The sequence below is a fragment of the Phodopus roborovskii genome, unplaced genomic scaffold, assembly GCF_943737965.1.
Source record: "Phodopus roborovskii unplaced genomic scaffold, PHOROB, whole genome shotgun sequence".
In the NCBI taxonomy this organism is placed as follows: Eukaryota; Metazoa; Chordata; class Mammalia; order Rodentia; family Cricetidae; genus Phodopus; species Phodopus roborovskii.
Genome location: NW_026126541.1, coordinates 13,032,970 through 13,056,538, shown reverse-complemented (window position 1 = coordinate 13,056,538; position 23,569 = coordinate 13,032,970). Strand labels below are relative to the sequence as shown.

The 23,569-nt window shown below is 51.4% G+C and overlaps 1 protein-coding gene across 5 annotated transcripts in view; it reads right to left on the bottom strand.

Annotated features, from left to right (window-relative positions):
• Sh3pxd2a (SH3 and PX domains 2A) overlaps positions 1 to 23,569 on the bottom strand; it is a 198,410-nt gene that overhangs the window by 85,174 nt on the left and 89,667 nt on the right. For 4 of the 5 annotated variants that reach the window (XM_051200090.1, XM_051200092.1, XM_051200091.1 and 1 more), the window contains exons 4-5: positions 20,079 to 20,155; positions 8,968 to 9,059 (exon numbers count right to left, since the gene is read on the bottom strand). In XM_051200090.1, coding sequence (XP_051056047.1) covers positions 8,968 to 9,059; positions 20,079 to 20,155 — 169 coding nt within the window. Of the gene's footprint in view, positions 1 to 8,967; positions 9,060 to 20,078; positions 20,156 to 20,282; positions 20,353 to 23,569 lie in introns of those variants that run through there. The other variant, XM_051200094.1, reaches the window with a different exon arrangement.

Sequence of the window (23,569 nt, the reverse complement as noted above, 5' to 3'; positions counted from 1 at the left end):
CTGAACAGACAATACCAGCCTCAGTTTCCAGGCTTTGACTGGATTCCATCAGCTCTAGGTCTCATACAGACCTGCCTCCCTCAGGCTCTGCTTTCTCAAAAGTGGGGGGAGAGGGGAAGAATCCATCACTGGTGTCACTATTACTAATGCCATCATTGAAAACCTCCTTGCATTTGTGAAGCGTTTCCACCACCACGTAGCTTCTAAACCATGTCCTTGACAGTGCTTGGCTCACCACAAGCCTGTGAGGTAGAGGGTGCTTAACCCCATTTTACACAGGTCCATCAGGAGGCTGCGCTCTCCCCACACAGCCTTCCCTGTATATGAGCCCCGTGGGTTCTCCAAGGTTCCTGCCCTCCTGGACTGGGCATCTTTGAATCTGTTAGACCTCCTGCTCAGCCACTGGACCTGGGACGCCAGCAGTTCAGCCCTCCTGGGTGTCCTGGTTTCTTCCAGGCAGCGCTGACCTCAAAGCCTTGAGGCGGTGCCAGTGTAGTCTCCACTAGGTAGGGGTTAACCTTCTCGGTGACACCAACCAGCTGCTGAGTACCCACTGGGTGTCTGGTTGAAAACACACTCACTCCTTATCTCTGGGGAGTGGAGGACCCGCGGGTAAGAGCTGGGGGGGACGATGCCAAGCTATGGCAAAGAAGGGAAGAGAGGAGGGAGCACTAAATCAGGGTGAGGGGCTGAACGGAGGAGGGCGGGGTGAGAGAGGGCCCTGAGGTTAGAGCTAGGGAGGGAGGCTCCCCAGGAATAGGCCACTGGTGGGGCTCAGAGAGTCACCTTTAGCACAGTGGGAGGTCACCTGTGTCTCACTCACTCAGACCTTTGGCACACCCTTCCACTTCTGTGTGCCAATGGGCTACATGTGGGCTGAAGGGGGCGCTGTGCACCCCTGTGGTCAGGCAGGCCAGCCTGTAGCCAAAGCTACTGCTTCCCACAGGATTGCTACTATTAGTCCTTTTCTCCCTGCTGGAGTCATCTCCAAATGAACAGCAAGACTGCATGTGACAGACGACGAGCCAAGACACCCACCTATCTCTCTTGGGGTTATTTGTCCTCCAAATCACTCGGTTTGGGCCTGATGGTACACAGACATACCCATACACTAATAATAGTACAATTTTCAAAAAGAGTGGTAATATGCTCTGAAATTGGATCGCAGCGATGGTCGCACAACTGAAACTGACAATCGAATCAGTAGTACGCTTAAAGCAATTTGAAAGGCTGGGTGTAGCTTAGTGGTAGAACATTCGCCGAGCACAAACAAGGTCCTGAGTTCGAGCACATGCAAGGTCCTGGGTTCGGGGTCCCATACCCAGAGCCATGAGAAAACAAATGATTCTGTAATATGTAAATTACACAGTATGAAGGCCATCTGGGAGAACCCTTCCCTCTGATCCTCGCCATTGAGCTAGGCTCTTGGGGGTGACAGCCTGTCAATGGAAGGCGTGGGCTGGGCGGGACCTGATAACCACTCCCAGTAGCAAGTGAGCTGACAACCTGATAGAGACCAGCTTGGGGCTGACTAAGGCGATGGCGGAGGATGAGATTTGTCCCAGTGCTTCTAGAACAGGATCCCTATGTCTGATAGCGCAGAGCATCCTGTACGCACCAGGTGGCACCTGTCCTTAGAGCAAGACCCAGGGGCTCTTGCCAGAGGAAAGGTCTGTAGAAGACCCTTGGGGTCTCTGTAGTCATGCGCCTTTGTGGCGGTGGGAGGAAGGGGTTAGTAATCACTAGTGTCACAGAATACCAGTAGTTAAACAGAACCATTTACAGGAAGCTGTAATACTCCGTGTTACCACCAAGTGGCGAAAGAGACACAAAGATTTGAAGGGAGGCTCTGACTCCAAGCATCCCAGAGTGAGTTAGGGTTTTCACAGAGCTTGTCCCTTGTTTGGGGCTGAGCCTAGTACAGCCGTTAGACCTCACTCAGTTGGTGTGCACTTGGATCGCTTGCTTCATTAGCCACCCACTTCTGACCAGGCCATATGATGTCATAGCCAGGGGGAACCCAGAGAGCCCACATTCTGTCCCGATATCTGAAGTCAAAGTGTTGCAGCCACCTCCTCTCACAGCGCTTCCTAAGGCTTGTTCAGAGACAGACTCTGTCCTGAGGTTTGCTGCACCTCCCTCTGGCCTGGTGGCTCCACCTGACTTTCTCAGTCTCAGCCTGAATGTCTTCTCCTTCTGGGAGCCTCTGGCCACCTGGCCAGGATGGCCTGCTGCTGTGGGTGACCCTGAGCCCACACAATCACTTCTCCCTGACGTACTGGGTGTTACAGGGGCCTTGGGACTTAAACAGTTCCTAGGTACCATGTGGGTGCTCCAGTGCCTTTCACAGGGTGAGCCCACCCTCCGTATGCGCTTCCTTTCCTCCAGACTGTCAGTTCCCTCGGCAGGGACCAAGCTATGCCTCAGACTTGCGCCCCTCAGCTTTACACTGTAAGTGGTCAGCTGATGGAGAGCTTCCTGCCTGGCGTCAGCGAGAAGGCCCGCCTCAGGGAGCCTAAGACCCAGTTTTACATCCAGTTCTGACTTGGACTGTCCTTGAGAGGTCACCATCCAGGGAGTTAGACACAGAGTAGCCAGCAATGGTAACGAGGCTTTGGGCTCTGAGGGAAAGGGGCTCACCTGTCTAGCTAGAGATGCCTGGAGGCACTCATCTGTCCAGCTAAAGATGCCTGGGAGGGGGAGATGCCCTATCCAGCTGGAGATGCCTGCAGGGGCTCATTTGTCGAGATGGAGATGCCTGGGGCTGGGGAGGCTCATGTGTCCAGCTGGAAATGCCTGGGTTGGGGGACTCACCAATCAGCTGGAGATGCCTCTCTTGAACCCACAGCCCCTAGGTCCCCCTGGCTGTCTTGCCTACTTCTACGAAGGGGCTTTCTGTGCATTAGCCAGAAGCAGTGACTGGGTTGCAGGAAGGACAGTGTGGCCCATGTCCTTGGCTAGGTGAATGATGACAGATGAACAGAGCTGTCTAGGACACAGAGCCAACCAGGACCCAGCATAGGGTGGGGCTGGCTCTCTACCCTAGTTCCCAAGGCAGAGACCAGTTGGGTTCCCAAGCACTCAATGGGAGATTCCAGAGCCGGGAGCTCTGTGAGATGCCCCCAAACACTAACCTACAGTAGACCCGATTCCATTTTCATTCATTCGCTTTCCCATCTGCACAGCATGGTGGGAGGTACCTTTGGATCTGGGTACAAGATGAGAATCTGGGATCTGAAGAGAAGTGATCCCCTGAAGGTCACGGCAGAGCTGGTATTCTGGTCCTGCCTCTATAATTAACTTAATGCAAGACTCCAACCTAGTGGTAGCCTTGAGTTCACCGGCCCGCGTAGCTCTTGGCATACAGTAGCTGCTCAATAAACACCAAAGAGTAAAGGAAGACTGCAGGAGACACTCTCTGTGGCTCTTTCCACCGCCTCCCATTTCCCTCCCTGGGAGAGGTGGGCACAGGAGCAGCAAGCACCTGGTTCAGGCTCCATCCTCAGCCTCCATCACTCTAGCCAGCTCACACTACGCCTGTGGGACTTACAGGAAAGGGAAGGCCATGTTGTGAAGCCACTGCCATCAAGGTCCTACTGCCAGTGACAGTGCAGCCTGGCCTCTGAGATGTCACAACTAAGCTGACTCAATGTCTTGTAAGCAGGCCTAAAGTTCCAATGGGCTTGGGCATGTGAACACGCCAAAGTCAGTCACCCTACACCCTCAGGACCCTGGCTGCACTGCCAAGATGGCCTTACACTTTCTCCTGCAGGATCTGAAGCACGACAGATAGTTTCTTCTGCCCAAACCAACACCTTTCCATGGGGAAATGTAGTGATTGCCCATCTCCTCCTCCTGGGACTTCGGAGTTTTATCCCCTGGTCCTGGAGGAACCACCATCGCCAAGAAGGAAATGGGAGGAGGCTGGACCTGTCTGCGGTGGGTCTCGGCATGCTACCTCATCCTTTCCCATCGGCTCTGGACCCCTTCCCTGGAAAGCCTCACCCTGTATGCCGGCTTGCCCCCTGAGCCAGCCTGTCCCTATCTCCTTGCCTAGGGCTCTGGACTTCGGCCTAAGACTGCTTCCCTGTATGCCCGATCCTGTGTCCCAAGGGCAGAGCCACCACAGGGATGCTAGGGTGTGTGCCAAGGGGGACTGGTGGCGGCGGCAAGGGTGCTGGGGTGGACTCGACCTCATGGAGAGCAAAACGGGCTGGGATAGGGACTTTCCAGCACCACTTAAGCCCCTGAGTCAGAGAGACGTTGGCCCTTGAAGCAGGCAGGGGCAAGATGATTCTCATTTGCCCAGGCCCCACCGCCTCCCACCTCGAATCTCTGTGAACATTGGGACATTGTTTGGGGCCTCAACAGAGAGTTCTGTGACCCTGGGGCTGAAGAACAAAAGCTAGTTTAGCAGGGCTCTGCCTATCCCATGAAATTTCAAGAATTTCATCAGAGCCCTGGCAGGCTGGGCAGGAACGGTTTGAGAGGCCTGAGCCCAGAGTTCACTGCCTGAAGGGTTCCTGCAGAAGCCAAGCAAAGCAAACCAGGAGTGCTGAGTCAGCGTGCGTGACCCAAGCACTGACCCGGACAGGTGGGTTGTGTTTACGGGAGACGTGATCGGGGCACAGGTAATGCACCCCCACACCTGTCCAGGTTCAGCTTCGTTATCAGAACAAACTCAGCCTTCCCAGGGTATGTCTGAACGGAATCCTGCCTCGTTTTAAAATTTTTAATTTTAAAATCTTATTTGCTTATTTGTATGTGGGTGTGTATGCAGGCACTGTGTCATAGTGTGGATGTGTTGCTCCGAGGACAACTTTCGGGAATCAGATTTCTCCTTCCACCATACGGGTCCCCTGAGAGAACTCAGGACACCAGGATTTTACCCACTGAGCCATCTTACTGATCCACCCCCCCCCCCCGCCTTTTTTCTTCCTTCTGGGGACAGGGTCTTAGGCAGCCCCCGCCTTTTTTCTTCCCTCTGGGGACAGGGTCTTAGGCAGCCCATGTCTTTTTTCTTCCTTCTGGGGACAGAGTCTTAGGCAGCCCATGTCTTTTTTCTTCCTTCTGGGGACAGGGTCTTAGGTAGCCCCCGCCTTTTTTCTTCCTTCTGAGGACAGGGTCTTAGGCAGTCCCCGCCTTTTTTCTTCCCTCTGAGGACAGGGTCTTAGGTAGCCCATGTCTTTGACCTTACACTATAGCTGAGCGTGATACTGTTCAACACGGTGTCAGTGCAATCATTCATTCATGTGAATCATAGCTTCATTCATGCTTGGCAAGTGCTGACTGCATCCCTCGTGCCAAGGATGCCTCTTATTTTCATCTCTCTCCTCAGCCCAAGTTCCACATGGCTCCCCGGAGTCCACACAGACAGACTAAGAAGCCCAGCATGAGACTTGCTTGTCCACTAACCTCTTATGACTACAAGGTCAGGGTCCTGGCCTGGGGGCAGGTCTGAGGGCAGCCTGCTCTCAGGCATCTAAGGTAACATTCCTGCATCTTTAGATGCACCTCCCTGCTTCTTGGCTGTGTGGGGCTTCGGACTCCCCATTTGCTAACTAGGGTGAAAGACTCCTCCTCAGGTGGCCCCAGATGTAAATGACATGACATTGTGTGTGTGGGGGGGGGGGACACAGGGCGTGGCCAGTAAGGTGGACAGTCTTCTCTTTCTGTTTCTCTCCTCTTTCATCAGGGGGTTCACACAAGAACATGCACATATGTGTCACACATACACACATGCATAGGCACACAGGCACACAGGCACACACACACACACACACACACCTTTTTAAATGCTAGCATTCCAAGAACTCATAGCTACAAGCGGAAAGTTAGTCACATTCAATTGGTTGAATTAGGTGGTTGGCCTTATGAGGTGATTAGGCCATGAGTGGAATCTACATGGGTGGGATCAGTGTCTCTTAAGGGAGCCCAGAGAGGGGACTGGAGAGATGGCTCTGTGGTTAAGAGCACTGGCTGCTCTTCCAGAGGACCCTGATTCAATGCTCAGCACCATATGGCAACTGTCTGCAACTCTAGTTCCCAGACATACATGCAGGTGAACAAAACAAAGAGAAACAATGCACATAAAATAAAAATAAATAAAACAAGAAAAGAGAGAGAGAGAGCCCAGAGAGCTTAATACGGAGTAAGAATGGCTGTCTATGAAGCAGAACCGAATAAGGATGGCTGTCTGTGAAGCAGGAAGTATGCTCATCTCTGCCTACTAGACTGTCTTGCCATTCTACGGCCCCGTCTCCTAAGACCACCTAATACTGCTGTGATACAGTTTCCAATACATGAGGCTGGAGCACTCATGTTCAGCGAACAGGAGTCAGTAAGAGGACACAACTGCCATCGTGGTAAGTTCTATAAAGAAACAGGAGCCACGGGGGTGAGCTGGGAGGTTCAGAGAGGGAAGGCAAGGCTGTCCTCACGGAGGTGGTGTGAGGGGTTGCTTCTCTTAGGAGCTGAGCAGTAGGCTCAAAGCATGTGTGGCCAGCGGGTTTGAGAGTAGAATACAGGGACAAATGACCAGAGCTGGATGAGGAGGAAGTGTGATCAGAGGGAGGTGACAACTTGGATTGTAAATGACAGGAAGATTGAACGTGGGGGGGGTCACGTGATCTGATCCCAGGGAGTGGAGGAGAACTGGGAGACCAAACATGAGGCCAATGATCCACAGAACAGATGGGAAGGGCTGGCCCCAGGGCAGCCAAGGAGATGGCTAGACTCAGGCCAAGTGTGAAGCTGAGGGAAACACCTGCAGGACTTACTGAGGGGGATGCTGGCGGTTGATGCAAAGAAACTACAAAGGTGTAAGTCAGGGCCTTTAGCAGAGCAGTCTGTTCCCTACGGTGCGGAAATGTGCATGGGCCTGCGTTCATAGTCAGAGGGGCATCAGTCCTAGAACAACCTTCCTGGGGTGGATGCAGGGGGGGGGGGTGCAGCACCAGGCCTGCCCCGTGACAAGTCCGTCAACTGGATCTAGAAAAGCATTCTTTCTACGGCAGACCACCGGCCTTAAAGAGCAGCAGCGGGGGCTGGGCAGTGGTGGCCCACGCCTTTAAACCCCAGCACTCGGGAGGCAGAGGCAGGTGGATCTCTGTGAGTTCAAGGCCAGCCTGGTCTACAGAGCGAGTTCCAGGACATGCTCCAAGACCACAGAGAAACCCTGTCTCAAAAAACCAGGAAAAAAAAAAAAAAAAAAGAGCAGCATCTGGCCACCATAGTAGTCAGTGACGGATCAGAGCTACTGCCACCTCCCCCTAAGACTGGACAGTTCAGACTTTGTCTTCCCTACTGGGTGGCAAAGACGACCCCAACCTCACAAAACGGAAGAACCCCCGAAGCAGTGTGCAAGGTTGTCCGCAACATTCCAACGCAATGCACAGACTTTGATAATTTGATAACTCTCTTCAGAGCCACCACAAGTCAAAATATTCTGTTACTTGATCCATATTTATGTTTCAGGACGGGGGTGGCGGGGAGTCAGGGACATGAAAGGTGGCCTAGCAAGGTAAGCAGCCCTCTGAGGGAGGAGCAGGCAGTTGGCTAATACCTCATCAGGCAGTCGGCCCAGGGTCACAGAGAGTCCTGGGATTTTTCAGAGTGAGCAGATTAAGTGGGACACAAGTCTCTCCCTGGGAAGGGAGGAGGGGTCCCGAGGCAGTGCCCAGATGGGTCAGGGCTAGAGGGCCCCTTTGAACTCTTATCTCACAGCCTGCCACACTTCTTGAGCCACGGGTTGATCCAGTTCTACTTCAAGAAGGAGGCAGCTAGCTCCTGTCTCCATGGTGACATAAAGGGCCAAATGCTTTCCACCCTGTCCCTGCTGTGCATCCTGTTCCCAGGCTTTTGCAGACAATGGCATTGGCTGGGTTATCTCAGGGGCCCACCACCACGCACTCAGCATTAGCTTGTGCTAGAGACTGGAAAACAAAATTCTAGAAGCTGCGCACTCTGACTCCAGAGTGTGACCCAGAACAGTCACTCCTCATTACCCAGGCTGTTGTGTGGGAGCTACAGCTCCTGAGGGAGAGCTTTGGGGGTGGGCACCAGGCTAGGCTATACAGCATCAGTTCATAGGATGAGATGTGAAACAGGGCCCATTTACTTAGCTGACTGGCAAAGAGCGGGGGCTGAGATAAAGGCGGGGTTCACAGGATTCACCCACTAACACCCCTCTTTCCCTTTGAGCATCTGATCGATCGTGACAGTCTGCGCTCCCCATCATTATGGGGGGAGAGAAGGAAAGGCCATCAGTTGAGAACAAGCAATGGCAGGTTGGGACCCAGGGCCATGGTTACCCTAGAGTGTGAAGAAGGAACAAGCCCAGGGTGGGAAGGACAGAGAACGCAGAAGAAGACGGCCACACGGTCCCCAGAAGGGAGGCCACCTGGAGAGGTAGAGAGTGTGGGCTAATCTGAAACCTGGAGATGCTGTTGTTGGCCCGCTTCGTCATCCATATCACCCAGGTATAACCTCCCTGTTCTCTTTTAAGACAGGATCTTACTATGTAGGCCTGGATAACCTTGAACTCACAGAGATCTGTCTGTCTCTGCCTCCCAAGTGCTGGGATTAAAGGCATGCACCACCATGACTGGCTTTCATTTCTTTTTTAAAAAATGAACTATGTATATATGTACGTGTGCATTTTGTATGTGGTATATGTAAAAATGTTCACTGCAACAAAAATAAGGAAAAGGAGCTCCCTTATTTGAAGGTTACATGAACCATGGCTCACATATGTGCTGCTGCTGATAGACCTGTATAGGGAGATCTCTACAGCAATCCTCTGCATTAGGAGCACAGGGAGTGGCGATCTGTTTCTTGGATGCAACCTCACTTGGGAAGCATTGCTAACTTTCCCTCTAATAGATTCCAACATCCGGAGCCTCCCATTGTTCTCTGCATCGGCCCACACCTCCCAATCATGTCGGGGTCGTGGAAGCCACTACTCACTCTTTTGGGGGGTTGACATCCTCAGGCCGCGCCTCAAAGAACCGAAAGACTTCATCACACTGTGAAATGTGGGGAGGCAGCCGGACAAGTGCCTGTGAAAAACAAGGACAGAGGTCATTTCATATGACCCAGATAGGGTCAGCTCAGTAAGAGGGGAGGGGACTCAAACACCTTACCATGGGAGACAGTCAGGCAGCAAGGAAACAGGGAACTAAAATAAAACAACCCGTTCTATCAACCTATTCATCCATTATAAACAAAAGGGAAAAGACATCACTACCAACAAAAATATCTAGAGCAGTGATGCTCAACCTTCCTAGTGCTTCGACCCTTTAATATAGTTCCTCATGTGCTGGCCCCAACCATAAAATTATTTTCACTGCTGCTTCGTAACTGTAATTTTGCTATTTTATTAATTATAGTGTAAGTATTTTTAGAGACAGAGGGTTCCCCAAGGGGTCGTGGCCCACAGGTTGAGAAGCACTGCTCTAGGTTAGGGATGAGGCTCAGATAGAAGTATGTGTCTAGCGTGCAAGGAGCCATGGGTTCTATCCACAGCACTTTGTAAACCAGCCCTGGTGGTACACGCCTGCAATCTCAACATTTGGGCAGCAGAGGCAGAAGGATCAGAAGTTCAAGTTTATCCTTGGCTGTATACTTTCCAGGTCAACCTAGACTGGCGAGACTTTGTCAAAACAAAACAGCAGAACAAAAACCAATCATGAAAAACAACAATCGACCGACATCAAGGTGTGGTCTGAACGTTTATGAGCCCCAACGCTTAGGAAGCAACGGCGGGAGGATGTCTGGAAGTTTGAGGCCTGACAGGGTTACAAAATGAGACTAAAGTGTTTGCCATGCAGGTGTGAGAGGACCTGAGTTCGGATCCCAGAGCCCCCATGAAGCTGGACATGGAAGTGCATCTCTGCAGTCCTAGCACTTCTGTGTTGAATGGCGGGTAGACATGACAATCCCCAAAAGCTTACGGACCAGCTAGCCTGGAGCATGCAACAGAAGAGAGACCTTTCTCAAACAAGGTGCAAGGCAAGGATTGACACCTGAAATTATCCTAATCTCCACATACGTACTGTGACACGCCTGAGCCTCCATTTACACACACACACACACACACACACACACACACACACACACACACACCATAACCAGCCAACTGCTCTGTCGACGATCAGTCACTAATCAGTCACCCAGCCAATAATTTCAGCACCCACGTGTGGTGGTTTGAAGGACAGTGTCCCCATGGGCTCTGGCATCTGAATACTTGGTTCCCAGACATGGGATTGTTTGAGGAGGCTTAGGGGTGTGGTCCTGCTGGAGGGAGCGCATCACTAGGAGCCAGTTTCAAGATTTCAAAGCCTGGAGACATTACCAGTTTGCTCTCTCTTCCTGCCTGTGGTTAAGGATGGGGGCCCTCAGCTTGCTACTCCAGCTCCTGTTCAAGGCCATGATGGACTCTTATCCCTCTGGAGCAGTAAGCCCCCAATAAACCCTGCCTTCTGTAAGTTGCCTTGATCATGGTGTTTTATCAGAGCAATGGGAAAATAATTAACACACCACGCAAACTATTAGTAAAATTAAACAAGCAGTTAACGAAGCCAAAAACAATGAGCACTGAATTCAGCTTTCAGGTCCGCAGGGATGGTCATTCCTTTGGAGCTCTGTAGGAATCTACCTTACCCAAAGAATACGTCTTAGGCCCTTAACCTAACAAGGCAAGGTTCATCCTACCAGTACACAGAAGAGGTCTAGACCCTCATCCCCACAACAGAGCAGTCCCCTTACAAGCCTTACCTTCCCTAGCCACACTCCACCTGCATATCTCTATATGCAGGTTGTATCTCTAGTTGTGTCTCTAGACAATGACTGCAGGACTAGTCCTTAGTGACAAGTTGAGGACAGCAACAGATGCTAACCGTGTGTTAGGACAGAGTGAGACAGGACCTAAAACAATGGAAATGAGATGTAGGAAGGACCCAGAAGCTAAGCTCTGAGGAAGGGGTCTGCTCAAGCATGGTGACATGAAGGTAGGGTGGCCTGCGCATAGGGAGCAAGGGAACTGGGAGAAGATGGGCAGGCCTTGTCAGAGTGGGGCTCACGGTAGACTGGAAGGCTGTGCTTGAAGGCTGCGGAGAAGGGGGATGACTAAGTCAGGTCAAGAGGCCTGTTGTCCAGAGACGCTATTGCCAGGGCACATGGGAGCCCAGGCCTGGCTCTATGTAGAAGGTGAGGAGGGAGGCAGGCCCCTCCCTCAGTACGGGAGAAACACAGGAATGGGTAAAGACCTTGGATTAAACAGGCAGAACGCAGTCAAAGTAGAACAGGGGACACGACCAAAGGGACCGAGGGCAGCCAGGGGCAGAGAGAGAAGGCCAGGGTAGGGGGAGTCCATGGATACACAGAGCAAGAGCAGATGCTAAGGAGGCCATTGGCCAACACCGAGACACTTTGTCACATGTATGGTGTCCCTCCAACCCCATACCAGGACCTACTTCACATGCTCCATCCAGCCCCTGCCGGCTCAGTGACCCTTCCTGAGTGGCCCTGGAAATCCTCAGGAAAAGATTTCCATGGGAACACTGCCCTGGGCCACCGTGGGGGCTGGGAAAACTTCAAATACAAGCCTTGTGCGGGCAGGGATTTTAGCCTGTTCTGTTGATAGTGACCCGGAGCAGAAACTCAGTTAATATTTGTATGAATGAACATGAATGAAAGCGAGAAAACGACAGGGCTCTATATCCAGAAGCCAAAGCCCAAGAGCAGCGAGACGAGAGACGGCCCAAGAAGGCACGCTCGGCCTTGGATGGCCACCACTGAGCTACAGGGTTGGGAGAACAGAAGTGTGGTTTATTTTTTTTGAGCTGGTCAGACAACCCAAGTCTATTTATTGCCCAGCGCCAGGCACCCAACCACCAAGAGGCACGTCTCCATGGCAAATCCACGCCCAGGCAAGATGGGGCGAGATTCGACAAGACCAGACTGTAGCGGATGACAGCATTTTGCAATCTTCCCCCTTTGCAGTAAACTCCCAGCCATTTCTCTCTGGAGCCTGTGGATCTGCAAAGGTCTCCAACCTGCCCACCACCAACCAGGAATTGGCAAAGAAGACAAATGAACATTAGTGAACATTAGTGAGCGGCAGCTGTGCTGGGCACTGTCCCAGACGCCAGTTCCTCCAAGAGCCTGACACCAGGAGGGCTTCACGGCGTGTGCATGAGCGGCACCGGGACAGGAAGACGCGACATACCCTCTGGAGAGCACCTCAAATGACACATTGTCTCTGCTGATAGTGGGGACGCCAAAGCTGTTTTGAGGAAGGGGCTGTAAATCGACTAAGTGGCGGGAACCATTCCGTGTTCTCCCCAAGGGTGGAAGGGGAAAAAATGATTAAGAAAGACAGCGAGGGAGGCAGGAGAGGCAAAGGAAGGAGGGTGGTGGCCAGGCATGGACAAAAAGACTCTTTGGGGACAGGCAGAGGTTGCCTGGGCTTTAAGGATTCAAGCTAGGCAGGAACCAGAAAAGCCATCACTAGGTCAGGCCAGTGAGCAGTGGCTGTCAAGGTGACATCGGAAAGACAAGGCAAGCTCCAGTCGGCCGAGAGGGACACTTGCACCACCATGAACAGAGACAGAGGGCTCTTCATGCTAAAACAGAGCAGGTGATGCTTGGGGCAGGGGACACGTGGGCCACAGACAAAGGAGTCTTTGGGTGGAATGACAGTGACATCTTGACTTAATAGGAAGCCCACAGGGAACTAACTTGTCAAGGGTTCGTCCTGATTGTTGGCGGACATCAGAGGCACCCAGCCTGCTCATGTCTGGCCAAAACCACTTGGCATAAGTGTCTGGTGCTGAGTGGCTTGTTCCCAGGCCAGACCAGCACTGACACTCCAGAGTGGGAACCCGAGCCTGACCACACTGAGTGAGGTAGGGTGGGGGCAGGGTCCCAGCTCAGGTCATGGGGTCTGTCAGTGGACGTTCACGATACATGTCATGCGGGATGTTAGCCAAGCAGTCATGGGTGTGAGTCCTGGTCACGCTCTTCATGGGCCGTAGGGAACCTCTGATAGTGTAACTGTCACCCGCTAAGAGGTGTTGAGTCTGAGGAGCCCAGCTGAGCACACTGGGACACCTTAGTTGTTACATCATTCTTCAAGTCAAAACAATGGCGCACTAGCAAGAACTCAAGAACATGCCGGAACCCCTGACTAACCCTCAGCACTACAACTGCTATTTGCTATGTGGCCATGGGCCGTTCACATCATCCATCTGGTTATCAGTTTTTCCAGGATTCAGAAAGTCTACTTCTGGGATCCCAGATTAAAATGACTTCCGTGGGTACATAGGAGATGGTGCCTCAAAGACCCTGCCTTCCTGCCCTTGGCCATGGCCAGGCTGGTTAGCACAGTAAAGCCTAGGAGAAGCTCCACAGGAATGTTGCTGAGGCCAGTCTCCCAGCAACAAGAACCTTCTAGGAGTCTGGCTAATATGCTCAGTCAATCAGAAAGAAAGGGTGTGCCCGTGGTTCTAATTTTATAGAAGACACTAAAGCCAGAGAACTTAGTAAGTCCCCTGAGGAAAGCAGGAGCATGGGCAGCTAAGGCCATCTAGCCCAGGAGCATCACTGTGTCAGTCGGTAGCCTGTATCCAGATCCGGGCTTTCTGTTTCTGGCATTCCTCATTGGCATCTGTGAGATGTCCTGAAGGTCCTCCTTACTTCTTGGGACAGTACACAGTCATTAGTGAGATCACCTGTCTGACCTATTGCTTGGACAGTCTTTCCATAGCGTATGACCCAGGTGCTATCACAGGGTTGACCTCAGGCGCTGGCCCAGAGGAATGATTCTCACACCTTCGTATCCAGGCAGGAGGGACGAGTGGGGTGGGGGTGGGGAAGTTCTGCCCTTGGGCTGCCCACACACCAGCTGCAGGGTTATCTGTTGAGTGACTCCTACCTTTCCAGCTCTGCCTTGCAGTAACTGGTTGGCGAAGCCACTGAGGATGGACAAAGGCCAGGGATATGGGGTACCAAGGCTGGGGGCTGAAACTGCTCCGGTTTGACTGGCCTACCAGAAGAGAGTTAAGAGAGGGGAGAGGGAGATTAGGGGAGGGTAGAGACAGAGAGAGACCAGTGCCTCCCATTCAGCTGTGGGGAAATGGCGGTGACACGGGGTGGGTATGGTAGTTGTGAGTGTCACCCAGCACTCAGAAGGCTGTGTTATGTAGCAGAATCCTCTCAATGTACACCTTTCATGTTGGAGGGGAGCTGGCTAAGACCTGGATGTTAGAAAAGAGGTGAAAGGCAGAGGTAGTAAGGCAGAGGTTCCCAACCTGTGGGTCACGACCCCTTTGGGGGGGTTGAACAATCTTTTCACAGGGGTCACCTAAGACCACCAGAAAGCACAGATATTTATATTATGATTCATAATAGTAGTGTCGGGCGGTGTTGATGCATACCTTTAATCCCCACACTTGGGAGGCAGAGGCAGGTGGATCTCTTGGGTTTGAGGTCAGCCTGGTCTGCAAAGTGAGTTCCAGTACAGCCAGGACTACACAGAGAAACTCTCTCAAAAAATAAAACAATTTATAACAGTAGCAAAATTACAGTAAAGAAGCAGCAACGAAAATAACTTTATAGTTGGGGGTCACTACAAGATGAGGAACTGTATTGAAGGGTTGAAGCATTAAGAAGGTTGAGAACCACTGCTCTAAGAGGAGGGAAAACATTCCACCCTGTATGGAGCCTTGATCACAGGAACTACACAATTCACAGGCTTCAGGAAGTCCCTGAAACTGATCAGATCCACTAGGCTCCTCCCTTCCTGGAAGAGGCGTGGACCAGCCAAGCTGCCCGAAAGAGGCTCAGATCAGCTGAACTACCTGGAAAGGACATTCTTCGACGGTTAAGCTTCCCGCAGGCTATCTACTGCTAGCTTTTATGAACTATCACCCATGCTGGGATGGGCTTCAGTGATGTGGCTGCCTTAAGTCATTTCTGCTCCTGTAAGGAACCCCTCGCTCATATTCCTATAAGTAACCCACTAAAACTCATTGGTTTGCCGAGATGGACTTTGGTGATATCCATCCTTGGTCTGTCAGCAATTCCCCTTCTGGGATGAGCAGACATTTGTTCACATCTCCCAAAGGATAGATGATGGGAGATGTCATTCTGCAAATATGTTTCTCGTATTGGTCAATGAATAAAGCACGGTTGGCCAATAGGAAAGCAAAATAGGCGGTACTAGGAAACTAGGAGGAGAGAGGAAGTAGTAGGGAGGAGATTCAAGATGAAAGACAAGGTCTGGGCCCTCTCTCTGGTAAAATAAGACCACGTGGAAATACTTAGATGAATAGAAATGGGTTAATATTTAAGACAGAGCTAGCCGATAAGAAATGCTAGTAACAGGCTAACAGCTTTATATCAAATACAGAGCCTCTGTGTGTTATTTGGGGCTGGCGCAGCGGTGGGACCAGGCTGGCAGGGAAAACCTACTCATAACAGATAGTGTCACACAACACTGAGACAGGAGGTTGCTTGTGAGTTTGGGACTTACATAGTCACAAAGTGAGACCCTGAGTCACATGGCAAGCAAACAAAAAGACTGTGGTAGACAAAGCCTGGGTGTGGAATGAAACTCACATGGTGGTGGCCGCGACGTTGTTGGTGGGCAGTGACACTGAGCGGTCACAAACCACACCTTCTGATGGCAGAGCTGTGAAAGCACTGGCCATATCTCAGTGACCTTGGAAGGGTCGGTGGGCTTCTCACACAACTGCAGTATGGACCTCAGTTTGCTGCTTTCTTCTGTTCTGTTTGTGAGTTTGTTGGTTTTGCTTTGATTTCTTGAGACAGGGTTTCTCTGTGTAGGTCTGGCTGTCCTGGATTTGTGAGGGAGACCAGCTTAGCCTCAAACTCAGAGATCCACATCTGACTCTGCCTCCTGAGTACTATAAGATTAAAGGTGTGTGCCCTTTTGCCAGGCAGTCCTCAGTTTTCTAACTCAGCAAGGTTTAGAGGCCAGCCTGCATGGCCCTTTGACACATTCATAAAGTCCTGTTTGAGAGGAGACCTATGGCAAACCCCTGATCTCCTCACCAGCCCCACTATGGGCTGCTCTCATCCATGCTGGCAGGGGTGGGGGTGGGTGGGGCGGGGCTCTTTTACAGACCCCACTTCAGTAGCTCCCAGGTTCAAAGCCAGATGCCCAGGAGGGAAGATGCCGTGGGCTGGCTTCCTCCTCTGGCTGAGCCACAGTCAGCTAAGATGCCTTGGGCTCCCCAGCTCAGGAAGCAGAGCCATAAATTACAGCTGGAAGGCTTCCTCCTGCCTCTACCCCACCTCCATTAGCTCTGCTCGTTTATTTAACTTCTTAAAGCAATAAAGAGCTTGGCTACAGCCACCAATCTAGAAACGGTGAATTTCCTTTAAAGAGAAAAGAGGATATTGATCTGAAGAAGAGTGATAGCTAGCTCAAGGCCATTCATTCACGGTTTACAGTGAGGCAGGACATGTGACCCAGGCCAATGTGGACAAAACCCAAACCTGCCTTAAATGGGAATAGGAGTGCGATTGTCTTCCTGGAAGCTAAGGCCCCAGTTACTGTTTCAAATGTAGAGTTGGTTATTTACTAATCTATAGATCGGGTCTCACATAGCTCACCAAGTAGTTGAGGCTTACACTCCTGGGTGTCCTGCCTCCACCTCCTAAGTGCTTGAGGGACAGGCACGCGCCACCATGCCAGGCCTGACTGAAGCATCTGCGTTGCCAAGCATGAGTCGTTAATAAAATATTAGAACGTAAAGTGTCTTGGCTACTTTTAGATTGTTGTGAGAAGACATGACCAAGGCAATTTAGAAAAGGCAGCATTTACTTTGCCGGTCACTGTCGTAGAGGGTGAGCTGGCTGGGAACGCGGCAGCAGGCAGGCAGTCAAGCTTGGTCCTGGAGTCCACTCTGGAGAGAAACCATGAGGCAGAGCTACCCCCAAATGGCGTGGGCCCACTTCCAGTGGCACACCTCCTCCAACAAGGTCGCACCTCCTACCCTTCCCAAACAGTGCCACCTACTAGGGTCGAGGTATTCAAATTATGCAGCCATGGGGGGCGGGGTCATTAAAACCAGCACAGAAAGGCGCCTTACCGTAAGAGCGACAGCATTTCTGAAATCACTCAACAGTGATGCGCATTCCCACTCAACCCCTTTGTCACCATGGTTTTCATTCCCATTTTTTTCGAGGTCACACAGTTAGTGAGGCTCTCAGACTAGACTCCAACTCTTCTTGCTCTAGTATGCTTCAGATAAAACATGTTATTCTTCCTTCCCCGGGATTCTTTTCTTTGGGTTAGCCCAAGACAGCCTCTTCCATCCTCCTGCCTCAATCTCCTGGGCATTAGGATTATAGGTGTCACCATGCCCAACCTCCTCTGAATTCTGTGGGGGGGGGCTGCTCACGGAATGTGCATGTGTACACATGTGTGTTCCCGTGTACATGTGCAGAGATGAGGAAAGGGTGTCAAGGTGGGTGCCCTATTCTATCAACTTTGCCTCACTCCCTTGAGTCAGAGTCTCTCACTGAACTTGGAACTCGACATTTTTTTCCCCATGGATTTTGGATTGTCCTGTCTCTGCTCTCCCCAGTGTTGAGCTTACAGGTGCATGACACCGCACCTGGCTTTGTACATGGATGCTGAGGATCTAAACTCATGTTCTCACACTTGTACAGCAAACATTCCTACTCACTAAGCCTTCCCCCCACGTCTTCCTTGGGATTCTTTTTTTTGGGGGGGGTAAGATTTATTTATTAATTATGAATACAACATTCTGCCCGCATGTATGCCTGCACGCCAGAAGAGGGCACCAGATCTCATTATAGATGGTTGTGAGCCACCATGCGGTTGCTGGGAATTGAACTCAAGACCTCTGGAAGAGCAGCCAGTGCTCTTAACCTCTGGACCATCTCTCCAGCTCTTGTCCCCCCCACCTTGGAGTCTTAAAAAAAAGGTATGTGTGAGTGTGTGTGTGCGCATGCGCGCATGCACACGTGCATGTGTATGGGGATGGAGAGAAAGCTCAGCAATTAAGAGCACTGGCTCCTCTACCAGAGGACCCAGGTTCAATTCCCAGCACCTACATGATAGTTCACAAACATGTGTCCCAGAGGACCCAACGCCCTCTCCTGGCCTCAATGGCCATTGCATGCACAGACATACACATAAAATAATACTTTTAATATTTCTCCCCCTTTGCTGTGTGGTGAACATGTGTGGAGGTCAGAGGACGACATGCAGGAGCTGGTTCTCTCCATCTACACAGAGGCACTGAATTATCACACTCGGTGGCATGTGTCTTTACTTGCCAGCTCCTCCCTGGAATTCTTGAATTACACTCCATAGTAGATATCACTGAGCTATACATTTGTTTGTTTTTTACTTTTTAGAGCACCTGGGGCACACCCAGGGCTTTGGGCATACACTACCATTACACTTTATCTTTAACCATTGGCTTTTTGAGACATGACCTTGTTATGTATTCCAGGCTGGTCTTTGACTGGTTATCTCTCTGTCTATAGGATTATAAGCAATCATCTCTACACCTGGATTAACTATGAATTAATTCTATTTCTATTGAAGTCAGTGGAATCATGAATAACAGTAAATTATCTAAGGCTTTTTGTGTAATTTTATTATTTAATTTTGTACTTTGTATATTTGTTTGTTTGTTGAGACAGGCTTTCTCTATGCAGCCCTGGCTGTTCTGTCCTGGAACGCCATTTGTAGACTAGGCTGGTCTGGAACTCAGAGATCTGCCTGCCTCTGCCTCCTGAGGCTTGTGGAATATTTTAATTTTTTACTACTAGGAATTGAATACACTAGGCAAGTGCTCTACCCACTGAGACACCCCCAACTCTTTACTTGCTTTTAATACTTTTTTAAAACAGGATTTATTTTATGTGTTTGGGTGTCTTGCCTACATATGTCTATGTACTATATGCATGCAGTGTCTGTGGCAGCCAGAAGAGGGTGTTGGATCTCCGGTACTGGAGGCACAGAAGGCTGTGAGCTGCCATGTAAGTGCTGGGAACCAAACCCAGGTCCTCTGCAAGAGCAACAGATGCTCTTAACTGCCAGGCCATCTTTCAAGCACCCTTTTAAATACATTTAAAGGTTTTAGTTATTTATTTAATACAAACGTCTGTGCTCTGTAATAGTAACAAAAGACACCTGTTGAACATGCCCTCTTAGCCACACACCACACCGACATACCTCATGCACTTCAGGCCCCTCTGCCTCCACCATGGAGGGACTGCCCACTTTCCTACTGAGCAGACTTGGAAACAGATGCTTACGGATGTGAAGTGAGCTCATAGAGCTGACAGGGCTATGAACACAGGCGGTCTAGACATCTGAATACCAACAACACTAATGAGTATCTTCCGGGAGGTCCTAGACTATAATCAGTATAAAAGACAGGATTTGAGGCCTTGGGTTCAGAAAACAAAACAGACAAAAACACAAGCAGAAAGACAAACAGGCCCTGCTTTATGACACATGTTATCCTGCCTGTTCCGCCACATTGGTTATTTCGATGCTGTACATACACAGACACACAGACAGACAGACAGACACAGAGAGAGAGAGAGAGACAGAGACAGAGACAGAGCGCCAACCAGAGGGCTCATTGGCATCTATTAAAACTTGTGTGAATAAACAAATGTGTATTCCAGATGCCAGTGTGCTCAGAACTGATTCAAGCCATACTCAAAGAAATTCAAAGAAATAACTGTCCCACCTCCAGCAAATCCCACCCCTATGGCCCCTTCAGCACTAAACTCCTGAGCGGGCAGAAGCGGTTTAACCAAGCATTTTATAAACATGGATGCATTCTGAAAGGGGCAGAGCCTTAGCTCTGAATCCTGGGCCCTGTGTCCCAGACAGTGGTCCAGTCCAGGAGTGACCCCTCCCAAGTGACAGTCACCCCTCCCCTCCCACCCCCAGCCAGGACACGATGCCCCAGGGGGTTTGGTACAGACATCTTCCTTCAAAGGTGGACAGGCCCGGAGGCCAGTTCCATCCCTCCCTTCCCGAGCCCCAGCCTTACCCTGCAGTACTCATCGATGGGCTTCAGCCTCTTCACGGCCACGTCCCGGATGTGGCTTCTCCGGAAGAGGATCTTACCTGAAAGAGAGAGCCTAGTGAGCAGAGTGGCTGTGGCTGAGGCTGCTGTGGAGATCCTCTCACCTCTTGGATTTCCAACCTACACCACCTCAGCCCACTGTCAACAAAGCAAGAGAGAAGCTGTCACCTCTGCTGGGGGACAGGAGGCGCCCAAGGCTGAGGGCCCAGGGCCTCTCCCCGGAGGCTGCCATCTTGGGCGTCTATGAACAGCCTGGTTAACTCACCTTGTCTAGTCTGTGGCAGGATGAGTGAATGCCCAATGTTAGGGCGTGACTTCCTAATGACCTCACAAGTAAACATGAGAAAGGCCCAACCCATGTGCTATGTTTTGTCTTCCAGCCCCTCCCTAAGAGATCAGCATTCCTTTCTGCTGGCCAGGCAAGGTCTCCATTCTCAGCTTAGGTGGGTAGCTGCTTCCAGGGTGAGACAAGCAACTAGACACGATGGCAGTTCCAGTTGGACTGTCCCCTGGCCTCTCTGAACGCAGGCCCTTCAGGCTGGAACATCCCACAACAGGTATGGGCAAGGTTTACAGGAAGTCCTGGTTCCTCGGGTCTCAGTCATGATGAACAATTCAGTGTTCAGTCATGACGAACATCAATACACGGTCACATTCATCATGAGGACATCGATACACATGGTTCTTTTCCAGGCTGGTAAATGTAGCTGGTTCCACTCCATAGTCCCCATGCTGGGGACCGAACCCAGGGCCTGCAGGTACCAGACAGGAGCTCCCCTCCTGAGCTGCGCCTCCAGCTCAGACTGGCAGACTTAGAATCTGATCGCTCAAGGCCTCCCACGTCTACACTTCTGGGCCCAGTCCATGTCACTATCCATCTCCCTTTCCGGCCTTGCTTGAAGATTCCAGAATATCCACAACACATTACCCATTCCTAGGGCACCCGCCTCATTGTTCTGCGCGTTAGTTACGGCATGGGTGGCACACCAAGGGCCCGTGGGGCTGGAACACCTTTCCGCTGTCCCTGTCTGCCCCACTGTCCTTTGGAGAAGGCCTCCTCCATCCTAGGCCTTGTAATATCAATCAGGCTAACCACACCCCCTGGCAACAGCTTAGCCCATGACAGCCAGAGGCACAGGGATGGCTTAAGCACCGGCAGAAACAAATCTGAGCCAATGAGGTTCAGCTCTGAGCCTTCTTCTTCCCATAGTTACTAATTTGGCTAGATGAAAGCCTGGCGCCCCCAGTGGCCAACTTTATTATCGCTTGAGAAGAAAATGGTAGAGGAAAAACTGCCTGGCGCGGGATGGAGCTCTATAAATGAGTGACAAACAGCCACACAGCCACTAGCCAAGAGCCGATGGAGCTGTTTCTCAGTCTCGAGCTACCCTTGGACTCTTCGGTTGTGTTCCTGTCAGGGTTCAAGCGAAGGACTAATGGAGGCCTTAGTTTAGGCTGCTCACCCTGCAGCAACCCCAGGCGAGCGTTAGTGGGCATCGCTTCAGAGGAAGGGCAGCCACAGTGAACATCACTGGGAGGAGAATGTGCAGGATGGTGGCTCTCCGTGGGCAGCTGACGCTGGACACATGATCACCAGGACATACAGCCCATGCCGCCTGCTTCTCATTCACAGGTCACTGTTCCACACGTGGTGGCACACAGTTTGTTCCCCCATCTGTTCCTAGGACCCCCTAGCACGGCCGGTCACATAGCAGGTGCCCCATTAAGAGCCTCCTGGTACACTCACTCTCCCATCCCATCTGAGCAGGTACCCCAACCTCCCCCCCCCCCACCATGCCCTATTGAGCCAAATGTCTGGCCACCTGCAGATAAGAGCTCCATCATGGGGCTCCCTTGCAAAGAAGCCAAAAGGTGATGTAAGATACGAGTGACACTATTCCTCATAGGGGAAACTGTCCGCAATGCTCCTGCTGCTTGGTTTCTTATCCTTTTTGCTTGCCTGTCACTTTACTGCTCATATGTCATAGGTGTGTGTGTGTGTGTGTGTGTGTGTGTGTGGCTGTGCGGATGCTGTGTAAAGTAGACTTTGCCATTAAGCCAATGCTTGGTACAGGATGACGGCTCTAGGGAATGATAGCATGATGGATGTCCCTGGGCTGGAGTTCTGAGCTCCCCAGTTGCTTGTCAGACCAGCCAGACTGTGACACCCAAAGTCTGGAGCAGGACCCTGAAGGACCATGTGAGGAATAGAAGGAACGTGGGGCAGCCCAGAGAGGGACCACCCTCCACAAGCGGCACCTCTACCCCTTCTCATCCTGTGAGAGGACAGAGAGGGCAGGGAAAATGTGGGGGCCATTTGGGTCCCCTTCCAGCCTCCATCCCAAAGCACCTCTGACAGGGCCTTGTCTTGTAGGGCTGTAGGTGGAACTAGCTAAAGATAAAGATGCGTTCTGGGCCTCCAGGAGGTGCAGAGGCTTGGAGAAGGGTAAGGCGAGGGGAAGGGCGTCTGCCTGATGAAAGTGTAAAAGCCACACTGTAAGCAAGGCCACCCTGACATGGGGACACGGGCGAAGTCTCCTATCCCCTCCACAAGGCCCAGGGGTCAGCTGCTCTGGTGCAAACCAGTTTGCAGTTAGCATCTCTGAACTCCAGCAGGGTGGCTCTTTTGCGCAATGCCTCTTTTCTATACCTGGGGCTTTGGCCCAGTCAGCCCACAGGGATGAGGGAGGAGAGGCCTGGAAGAGATCCCATGGTTTCTGACTTCTCCTTGAGGGATCCAAACCACACTGAGAAAGCCAAACCAGGGACCATATTAAAGGGAAAGAGGAAAAGGAGCAGGAGGGAACCCCCATTACGGAAGCCAAGACCACAGGGCATTAAAGGCTGCTTGTAAATGTCCTGCGGCCCCTTTATGGCAGGTTCGGCTGCCGGCACTCTTCGAGGCTAGAGAAGCTACCCTAGAAAACAGTAACTGCCGCAGGGCAGGTTACACTCCACCTGAAATGGAACCAACCCAGCAAACCTTAACTCGTCCCTGGGAAGCCAGTAAGAAAGCTGGAGATGGGGGGGGGGGTCTTCCCACCATGAGGGGGGGCGGGGCTGCACTGAGGAGGTGGGGCCTCAAGCAAGAGCCCTGGGTCACAGGCAGCTATAGGACTATGTAGCAAGCACCTCCTTGCTGGGACCTCTGCATTCCCCATTGGAACCTAAGCTCTACAAACTGTTGAGATGGATCCTTAGTGGGGCTGGGGACCCAAAAGAGCCAAAGGGAGGGACGATGAGCAGTTACTTGATCAATCCTTGCAACGACCTTGAAGCAAGCATTTATTTAAGATGTAAGACGTTTTAAAATTATGTGTTATGTAGATGTCTATGTGAGGGGTGTATGCGCGCACACACATGAACATGAGTGTGACACTGCACGCGCACACACGCAGAGGTCAGGTGAGGTCAAGGGATAATCCTCAAAAGTCCGATTCGGGCTTAGAGACAAG